The sequence below is a fragment of the Bison bison genome, unplaced genomic scaffold (genome assembly GCF_000754665.1).
Source record: "Bison bison bison isolate TAMUID 2011002044 unplaced genomic scaffold, Bison_UMD1.0 scf7180017864271, whole genome shotgun sequence".
Classification (NCBI taxonomy): Eukaryota; Metazoa; Chordata; class Mammalia; order Artiodactyla; family Bovidae; genus Bison; species Bison bison.
In genome coordinates, this window is record NW_011494843.1 from 1,870,926 (window position 1) to 1,881,645 (window position 10,720).

The 10,720-nt window shown below is 38.4% G+C and overlaps 1 protein-coding gene across 5 annotated transcripts in view; it reads left to right on the plus strand.

The window, feature by feature from the left end:
- The window catches only part of PTGER3 (prostaglandin E receptor 3 (subtype EP3)), a 98,828-nt gene that overhangs the window by 48,700 nt on the left and 39,408 nt on the right, over positions 1 to 10,720 (plus strand). The window contains exon 4 of one of the 5 annotated variants that reach the window (XM_010848750.1): positions 5,319 to 5,355. The exons of the other annotated variants lie outside the window; for them this stretch is intronic. Coding sequence (XP_010847052.1) covers positions 5,319 to 5,345 — 27 coding nt within the window. The 3' untranslated portion in view covers positions 5,346 to 5,355. Of the gene's footprint in view, positions 1 to 5,318; positions 5,356 to 10,720 lie in introns of those variants that run through there. 5 annotated transcript variants of the gene reach the window in all.

The window sequence follows — 10,720 nt, forward strand, 5'->3', positions numbered from 1 at the left end:
GGTGACAATATACAGCCTTGACGTACTCCTTTTCCTATTTGAAACCAGTCTGTTGTTCCATGTCCAGTTCTAACTGTTGCTTCCTGACCTTCATACAAATTTCTCAGGAGGCAGGTCAGGTGGTCTGGTATTCCCAGCTCTTTCAGAATTTTCCACAGTTTATTGTGATCCACACAGTCAAAGGCTTTGGCATAGTCAATAAAGCAGAAATAGGTGTTTTTCTGGAACTCTCTTGCTTTTTCCATGATCCAGCGAATGTTGGCAATTTGATCTCTGGTTCCTCTGTCTTTTCTAAAACCAGCTTGAACATCTGGAAGTTCACAGTTCACGTATTGCTGAAGCCTGGCTTGAGAACTTGAGCATTACTTTACTAGTGTGTGAGATGAATTCTATTGTGTGGTAGCTTGAGCATTCTTTGGCATTGCCTTTCTTTGGGATTGGAATGAAAACTGTCCTTTTCCAGTCCTGTGGCCACTGCTGAGTTTTCCAAATTTGCTGGCATATTGAGTGCAGCACTTTCACAGCATCCTCTTTTAGGATTTGAAATAGCTCAACTGGAATTCCATCACCTCCACTAGCTTTATTCATAGTGATGCTTCCTAAGGCCCCCTTGACGTCAAATTCCAGGATGTCTGACTTTAGGTGAGTGATCACACCATCATGGTTATCTGAGTCATGAAGATCTTTTTTGTACAGTTCTTCTGTGTATTCTTGCCACCTCTTCTTAATATCTTCTGCTTCTGTTAAGTCCATACCATTTCTGTCGTTTATTGAGCCTATCTTTGCCTGAAATGTTCCCTTGGTAGCTCTAAGTTTCTTGAAGAGATCACTAGTCTTTCCCATTCTATTGTTTTCCTCTATTTCTTTACATTGTTCTCTGAGGAAGGCTTTCTTATCTCTCCTTGCTATTCTTTGGAACTCTGCATTCAGATGCTTATATCTTTTCTTGTCTCCTTTACTTTTCACTTCTCTTCTTTTCACAGCTATTTGTAAGGCCTCTTCAGACAGCCATCTTGCCTTTTTGCATTTCTTTTTCTTGGGGATGGTCTTGATCCCTGTGTCCTGTACAATGTCACTATCCTCGTCCATAGTTCATCAGGCACTCTATTCAGATCTAGTCCCTTAAATCTATTTCTCACTTCCACTGTATGATCATAAGGGATTTGATTTGGGTCATTCCTGGATGGTCTAGTGGTTTTCCCCAGTTTCTTCAATTTAAGTCTGAATTTGGCAATAAGCAGTTCATGATTTGAGGCACAGTCAGCTCCTGGTCTTGTTTTTGCTGACTGTATAGAACATCTCCATCTTTGGCTGCAAAGAATATAATCAGTCTGATTTTGGTATCGACTATCTGGTGATGTCCCTGTGTAGAGTCTTCTCTTGTGTTGTTGGAAGAGGGTGTTTGCTATGACCAGTGTGTTTTCTTGGCAAAACTCTATTAGCCTTTGCTCTGCTTCATTCTGTACTCCAGAGCCAAATTTGCCTGTTACTCCAGGTGTTTCTTGACTTCCTACTTTTGTATTCCAGTCCCCTATAATGAAAAGGACATCTTTTTTGGGTATTAGTTTTAAAAGGTCTTGTAGGTCTTCATAGAACCGTTCAACTTCAGCTTCTTCCGTGTTACTAGTTGGGGCATAGACTTGGATTACCGTGATATTGAATGGTTTGCCTTGGAAATGAACAGAGATCCTTCTGTCGTTTTTGAGATTGCATCCAAATACTGCTTTTTGGACTCTTTTGTTGACTATGATGGCTATTCCATTTCTTCTAAGGGATTCCTGCCCACAGTAGTAGATATGAGGGTCATCTGAGTTAAATTCACCCATAGGTTGCATGAAATAAAAAGTTGAAAAACTTAAACCCTAACTCTGGGCAAAATTAAAATTAACATGAAGGTACTCATTAATCTACTGTAAATTTCTGAGGTAAATTAAGAAAGGACTATGGATAATCAGTGCTTATGCCTAAGATTCTTATGCAATCTTTTTAAAAGAAGGCTTTGAATATTACATATCAGGTTGTTGGAATTCGATTTTGAAAAGAGCATTGGAAGAAAATAATTCTGAAACCATTACCACCACTGAGGCCTTGTAAAATTAGATTTAACTAGAAGTACCCAGTAGAACAGGATTCCCAGGGACACTAGTGATAAAGAACCCACTTGCCAATGCAGAGGTAGTAACTGAGACGTGGGTTCAATCCCTGGGTTGGAAACATCCCATGGAGGAGATCATGGCAACCCACTGTAGTCTTCTTGCCTGGAGAATCCCATGGACAGAGGAACCTGGCAGACTACAGTCCACAGGGTCGCACAGAGTTGGACATTACTGAAGTAACTTAGCACAGCATGCATGCCGAATAGAACACTAGTTCTTAAACACTGTGGGTCAGAGACACCTCTAATAGTCTGGTGAAAGGTTTGGATCTCTTTCTCACAGAAAGTACACAGAATTTCTTTTTTTTATCATGTCAGAGATTATGCAGTCCTCCTAAATTCTGTCTACAGATGTCCTGGAAATTTATAGACACAGGTTAAGAATTCTTGCTGTGAGAGAATTTTTGTGATTTAAGGAACCTCACAAGTTTCCATGTTTGGTTAGAAAGCTAAAATCCAAAACTGGAGCTAGATCAACATAATTACTTCCCTGTGAATGCCAAAATTCCTTGACATCTCATTGTATGCCCATAACAGTAAATCAACATAATGGGGGGGGAGGTAGAATTATTAAAAAGAATTGCAATCATTTTAAAAAATTGGCATCATGTGGGGCAAAAAAAATAATAATAAAATAACATAATCCTAACCAGAAGAGGAACATTATAGGTTATTTGCCAAAAACAGGTTGAAAAATGAAAGGACCATTATTTAAATAAAGAATTACATCTCTTCCAATGACACATTTGCCTTCCACAGAGCTTATTTTCATTCTGCCTTGTGTTGATCCCACAAGAGAGATTTAAAACCAAGCTATTTAAAAAAAATCAATTAAAAAAATAACATCCCACCTGAAAAATGAAACCTTGAAAATGGTTAGAATATAATTTCTTATTATTTTCTGTTATATAACTTTATGTTATGATACCTATATGAATAAAAATATATTTACACTTATGCAAGTACTACATTTTTGTGTTGCTATTTAGAATGAAAGCAACAAGGAGGACTTATCGATTGAACCTTTCAGTAAAATGTAAGATATACACTTTCAGACCTTTTTACAAATGTAAAATTAATGATGCTTTAAGCCAATGCTTGAAGCTATTAGTGGAATGCGGTATTGATGTTTATAGTTTGTATTTCACTAAAGGGAAACGTCTGGAACAATTAATGACATTTATCTTTGCATTTTTCTTGCCTTAGTGAGGAAAAAGAAAATGCCACCTTTCAGCACTGAAATATTTATATTTTGGAAACAGCAATTTGATACCAGTGCATCCTACATTCTGGATGTGGTTCCATGAATTGGACAGCTGTAGATAGTGTGCATGAAACTGTAAGCTGATTTTCAAAAGTCAGTGGTTTGGAGTCTTAGAAGATCCATGAAAAGCCATTTCAAGAGGCAAAGCAATTGTGCTTTGTTACTTACTTTCAACATTCCTTGACTGTTATTTATTTATTCTTTTGCCTAGTGTCTTTAAGAATTGCAGTGACAGAATTTACTGTATTTGAAAAATTTTGAAGAAATAATATTGATTTCTTGCCAAGTTCTAAAGGGGAGCTACTGCCTCAAAAGTTTTGCAATCGTAGTTAGATGTGCATGATTCCTCTCCTTATCATAGACTTTCTCCCACCATGGCCATTTTGAATATTCTTGTTACTATCCCTTCAGCAGAATTATCATTGAAACCTGAAATAATTCAGTTACTAATTAATATTTGATCACTACTAGGAGATTGTATGTTTAAAATACTTTAAAGCAGTTTTAGTGGTAAAGAATCTGCCTGCCAATGCAGGAGACAGTAAGAGTTGTGGGTTCTACCCCTGGGTCAGAAAGATCCCCTGGAGGAGGAAATGTCAACCCACTCCAGCATTCTTGCCTGGAGAATCCCATGGACAGAGGTGCTGGATGGGTTATAGTCCATGGGGTTGCAAAAGAGTTGGATACAACTGAGTGACTGAACACACACACACTTCATCCAGACTACCAAATCCTGTATTAGTTATTAGATGGTAGATCTCATTTACTTCTTTGAGTGGTTACCAAACCAATGGTTTCCAGCAGGAAGAGGGAAAGGGAGAGGAGGGAAAGGGCAATATAGGAATAGGGAATAAATAAAAGGATTGTGATTATATGAAACTTTTGAAAATTATAAAGTACTATAGAATTTAAAGGGTTTCCTAGGTGTTGCAGTGGTAAATGGTCCGCCTGTCAATGCATGAGATGCAGGAGGTGTGAGTTCTATTCCTGGGTCAGGAAGATGCCGTGAAGCAGGAAATGGCAACCCACTCCAGTATTCGTGCCTGGAAAATCCCATGGACAGAGGAGCCTGGTGGGCCACAGTCCATGGGGTTGCAAAGAGTTGGACATGACTGAGCAGACAAGCATAGAATTTAAAGACTCTTTCACTCAATAAAAAAGTTTATTATAATACCCACACTCCTTATTCTAACCCTCTCCCCCCCACCCTGCTCTCCAAACAACTCCAATACTTTCTGCTTTTTTTCAACATTTCTTCTGGCATATACTATTATATTTTTAAATAATGTATTTATGTTGCTGTGTCCTGATTCACCAACTTTGGACCTTATAGGTTGATTTTTCTATTTTACTGGATTTAACTCTCTCCTCACTAATTGTCCCATTATGGTTATAATGCAATTTTATTAACACATTTCAGTGTTTTCATTTTTATGGCAATGTAAATAACCTTAACTGCAGAATCAGTAGAACCATCATCATGTTTCCTCTCTTGGACATGTTTTTTATTTTCTAGAGTTAAGAACTTACCAAGTTAAATTTGCCTAACTTTCTTTGTGCTAATAACCAAATCTTAACAGCTTTCCAGGTGTTCAAACCTATCAGATAGTCTTTACCTCTTTTAGAGTAAAATTTTTTAAAAGTTGCTCCTCAGTTCAGCATATTGCCTCTTTTTTATGAGGTACCCCATTTCCTGGGGGCTTCCCTTGTGGCTCAGCTGGTAAAGAATTCGCCTGCAATGCAGGAGACCTGGGTTTGATCCCTGGGTTGGGATGGTTCCCTGGAAATGGGAAAGGCTACCCACTCCTGTATTCTGGCCTGGGGAATTCCATGGACTGTTTAGTCCATTGGGTCACAAAGAGTTGAATATGCCTGAGTAACTTTCACTTTATTTCCTAGGCACTTCCAAGGTGGCACCAGTGGTAAAGAATCTGCCTGCCGATGCAGGAGATCCAGGTTTGATCCCTGGGTTGGGAAGATCCTGGAGGGGGTCATGGCAACCCACTCCAGTATTCTTGCCTGGAGAATCCCATGGACTGAGGAACCTGGCAGGCTACAGTCCACAGGGTCACACCTGAGTTGGACATGATTGAAGCAACCTGGCATGCACACAAGCTGTTTTATAGATCTCATGTCTTGGTATTTCTGAAAAATTCACTCATGTGATCACATGTGCTTTTCAAAGGGCTTTTTAATAGGAAAAAAAAAAATATATATATATATATAAGGAACCAAACTCCTAGAAAAGAAAATGGTCATAAATAAACATGAACACTAATAATAATAATAGTGATAATAATAGTAGTGATAATAATAGTAGAGGCAGATATCATTTTATGAGCACATATATTGTACATGTGGCTTCCCTGGTGGCTCAGCGGTAAAAGAATCCACCTGCAATGCAGGAGATGTAGGTTAGATCCGTGGGTTGGGAAGATCTCCTGGAGGAGGGTATGAGAACCCACTACAGTATTCTTGCCTGGATAATCCAATGGATGGAGGAGCCTGGTGGGCTACAGTCTATAGGGTTGCAGAGTCAGACACAACTGAAGTGACATGTTATCAAATGCTCAAGCCAATGCCACAAAGTAGGTGCTATTATCACCACCTTCCAGATGAGAAGTCTGAGGCTCTGGGAGGGTAAATCACAAGGCCAAGTCCACAGAGTTAATGAAAAGTGTGGCTAGGATTCTTATCTTATTTCAGGTTAGAATATAATTGCCACAAATTCCCTTTGTGAAAAATTTCTACTATAGTTATTTTCTGAAGCATGAAGTTTATCGTGGAGAGATGCTCTAAGGCCCCATGAAAGAAAGGCTTTCACTCTGTTTCAAGGCCTGGGCATTTTCAAGCTGCCAGAAACAATCATGCAAGGTGTTTTTTTTCAACAGGACAGATTAGATACAGCAAACAAGATTTTCAACAAAAATATAGTCTTTATGTCAAATCTGGGCATGTGCACACTGCTGCAAACACTCACACCCTTCCTGGTTAGATGCGGGCTGCTTCTTTAGTAGATGGTTGCAGAAAAAGAGGGCACTTCCTCCTGCTGCCTTTTTAGCTTTCCCTTTTGCTAAAAGCTAAGGGAGATTATTGATGCTTTTGAACTGTGGTGTTGAACAAGACTCTTGAGAGTCGCTTGGACTGTGAAGTGATCAAACCAGTCAATTCTGAAGGAAATCAGTCCTGAATATTCATTGGAAGGACTGATGCTGAAGATGAAGCTCCAATACTTTGGCCACCTGATGAGAACTGACTCATTGGAAAAGACCCTGATGCTGGGAAAGATTGAAGGCAGGAGGAGAAGGGGACAACAGAGGATGAGATGGTTGGATGGCATCACTGTATTTATGGACATGAATTTGAGCAAGCTCTGGGAGTTGGTGATGGACAGGGAAGCCTGGCGTCCTGCAGTCCATGGGGTCACAAAGAGTCAGACATAATTGAGCAACTGAACTGAACTGAAGAGATTATAATGATCTGGGCTATTAAGTATACATCTCTTTCAGTCCTTTTGTTTTTCATTTCTTGTTTGTTTGTTTTTCCTTTCACACTTCCTCTCCTACTTGTAAGGTAACTTAAGATCAGGCTTATTGAGAAAGTGTTTTACTTCCTAATGACAGGATCTCCTTTGAGAATTTGTAAAACTCAGGACAGGCAAGAGGGAGAGCAGACCATTGTCAGCAGTGAAATGATTCCGTTTATCACCTGTTTAATTTTGAAATTTGCTCTACCTTCTTCCTGCAAAATCCAATGCTCTTTCAGAATGGAGCATATTTTAGAAAGAGAAATGCTGTCCCCAGTTTCTGAGTCTTTCTTCCCTTGCTGCTGGCAAGCCAAATCTATTTGGTGTATCTGACATTTTATTCCTTCGCCAGTTTTCTGTTCAACTGGCTGCTCTGTTTTCCACAGAACTAGTTAGGCTGATTAAAACAGTGCAGAACATTTTGCTCAAGGGAATAATATCTCGGCAAGATCTTCAAAACTCGAATTCGATGTTAACAAGTGAATTCAAATGGTAACCCATCAATAGCAGTTTAACTTGGGACAACGAAAAAAGATCATTGTATCTTGGAATTTATCTTTGGTCTAGTTTTGCAACAATAGTCAAAAATTCTCAGGCATCTCAGGGGTCAATTAACAATTATTCAGGACAGACTGACATGTCAACCCAATGACATGTATATCTTTATTTAATTTTTTAAAAAATTTTTACTAACCCAGGAGTTAACTAAACCAAATCAAATGAGTCACTGCTTAGGGCAAATGTTTGAAGGATAAATTCCCTTCTGGCTGCCAACTTTTATGTAATTTGCTTGAGAAATAGAGCCTGAAGATCTTCTTAATGGTTTGTGGTTAATAATAACATAACTTTTAAAATAATGTAGTGATTTATGAACCTCATTTCAGAAAAGTAAGTTTTCTTAAGAGAATGGGTTCAGGGGGAAAAAATGTAATAACAATGAAATAATAATGATGACATTACTTGAAATTTCTTAATGGGAAACACCATTTTCCATTTCATTGGACAGAGAATGATCTACTCCAACTTAGAGTATTTTTCTCAGTTGTGAGAGACAACCATCTGGAAGGGAGAGTGATATCCTTGGAGAAAGTCAAGAGGCAACTAGGATGCCAAATAAATGAGTAGGAACTTCATTTGGATGAGAAGTGTCATGGTCAGATTACCTTCAGAGGTATGAAAGGATAGGTTTTGGAGTCAGACCTGGATCAAACATTGGGTTAATAGCTATGGAACCTGAAAGTGATTCCTTAAACTCTGTAAGATTTTTGAATCCTATTATGAAGACTGGGATTTTTTGCACTTACTTTATAAGATAGCTGTAAAGATTAAATTTGTAAATATTCCAGACGTGTGGTGGGTATGATAAATATCCATAAATATGCAGGGGTCATTGTTATTGATGTTTTATTAATAGTGGCAATAGTGTTGTAAGAAGGGGGACCCCTTCCAGGGCCCGAAACTGGGCTCTTGTCTAACACTCGGAAATGAATTGTCTGAGGAGACACATGTGCTGACAAAGCAAGAGATTTTATTGGGAAAGGGCACCCGGGTGGAGAGCAGTAAGGTAAGGGAACCCAGGAGAACTGCTCTGCCTTGTGGCTCGCAGTCTCGGGTTTTATGGTGATGGGATTCGTTTCTGGGTGGTCTTTGGCCAATCCTTCTAATTCAGAGTCTTTCCTGGTGGCGCACACATCGCTCAGCCAAGGTGGATGCTAGCGAGAGGGATTCTGGGAAGTGGACGGACACGCGGTGTCTCCTTTAGACCTTTCCTGAACTCTTCCGGTTGGTGGTGGCTTATTAGTTCTGTATTCCTTATCAGGATCTCCTGTTATAAAACAACTCATGCAAATGGTTACTACGGTGCCTGGCCAGGGTGGGCGGTTTCAATCACTGTGTTTCCCCTAACAATAATAGCCACAGTAACAATATTAATTGCTCGAGGAATTCATAAACCATATTGGGAATGTAGAGAAAGACATCTCAACCTCTGTAGTAATTCCTTAATATTACTGTGGGAGACTTAAACATATAGCATTGTGTTTGAAAGGATGGGCACTGATATTAGACTAAATATGGTGCCACATCCTAGTTCTGTTAATTTCTTAGTAGGCTGACTTTAATCAAGCTAATTAACCTAATCTTTCTAAACCTCAGTTTCTTTTAACTATAAATGAGGATAATAATTTTATTTAAAATTTAACAGATTTATTGCAAACATTCAATGAAACAGTGCATGCAAGTGTTTACCTACTGCCTGGCATATAATAAACACTCAATAAATGGTTATTATTATGCTACTATAAATTATCATCACCAATATTAAAATCAAGCTCAGAAGACTTTAAGTTGGCTCAGTTTCCACCTTAGGCTGAACGTCTTCACAGGAATACACATTTTACTCAAACTTCTTAAGACTTGGGGTAAAAAAAAAAAAAGAATGTGGATCAACTCTATGGGAAGTAGGACTAAAAAGAAAAATAAAGAAATTTAACTAAGTTTTCTTTGTGACTTCTAAGTGTATATCTTTGCGAGATAAGGAAATGATTCCAGGGGCACAGAAGAGGTATTTTGTTTATTTATTTATTTATCTTCCAGTTTTATCGAGATATAATTGACATAGAGCATTGTATTAGTTTGTGCTGTACAATATAATGATTTGATACATGAATATATTGTAAAATGATGACCACAAATAGTCTGGTTAATATTTATCATTTCAAACCATTACAATTTTTTTCTTGTGATAAAAATTTTTAAGATTTACTCCCAGGAACTTTCAAATATAAACATAGTACTGTATAGTCACCAGGCTGTACATTATATCCTCAGAATTTATTTTCTTATAACTAGAGATTTTTACTTTTTGACCAACTTCATGTACTTCCCCAACTCCCCACCCCTACCTCTGGTGGCCATCCATCTGTTTTCTGTTTTCTGAGTTTGGTTTTTAGATTCTGAATATAATTGAGGTCCTAGAGTATTAGTCTTTCTCCATCTGGTTTTCCTTACTTAGCATAATTCCCTCAAGGTCCATCTGTGTTGTTGTAAACGGCAAGATTTCCTTTTTTATTAGAGTTGAGTGATGTATATATATATATGTGTGTGTGTGTGTGCACGTGTGTATGTGTATGTATGTATGTATATATGTATGTATGTATATATATGTGTATATACATACACATATATAGAAGAAAGTTAATATACTCATCTCTTAATAGACAGATTGTTTCCATTCCTTCAGTTCAGTTCAGTCACTCAGTTGTACCTGACTCTTATGACTCCATGGACTGCAACACGCTAGGCTTCCCTGCCCATCACCAACTCCTGGAGCTTACTCAAACTCATGTCCATCAATTCAGTGATGCCATCCAACCATCTCATACTCTGCTGACCACTTCTCCTCCAACCTTCAATCTTTCCCAGTATTAAGGTCTTTTCCAATGAGTCAGTTCTTCACATCAGGTGGCCAAAGGATTGGAGTTTCAGCTTCAGCATCAATCCTTCCAATGAATATTCAGGATTGATTTCCTTTATAGTTGACTGGTTGGATTACCTTGCAGTCCAAGAGACTCTCAAGAGTCTTCTCCAACACCACAGTTCAAAAGCATCAATTCTTTGGTGCTCAGCTTTCTTTATAGTCCAACTCTCACATCCATACGTGACTACTGGAAAAACCATAGCTTTGACTAGATGGACCTTTGTTGGCAAAGTAATGTCTCTGCTTTTTAATATGCTGTCTAGGTTGGTCATAGCTTTTCTTCCAAGGAGCAAGCAT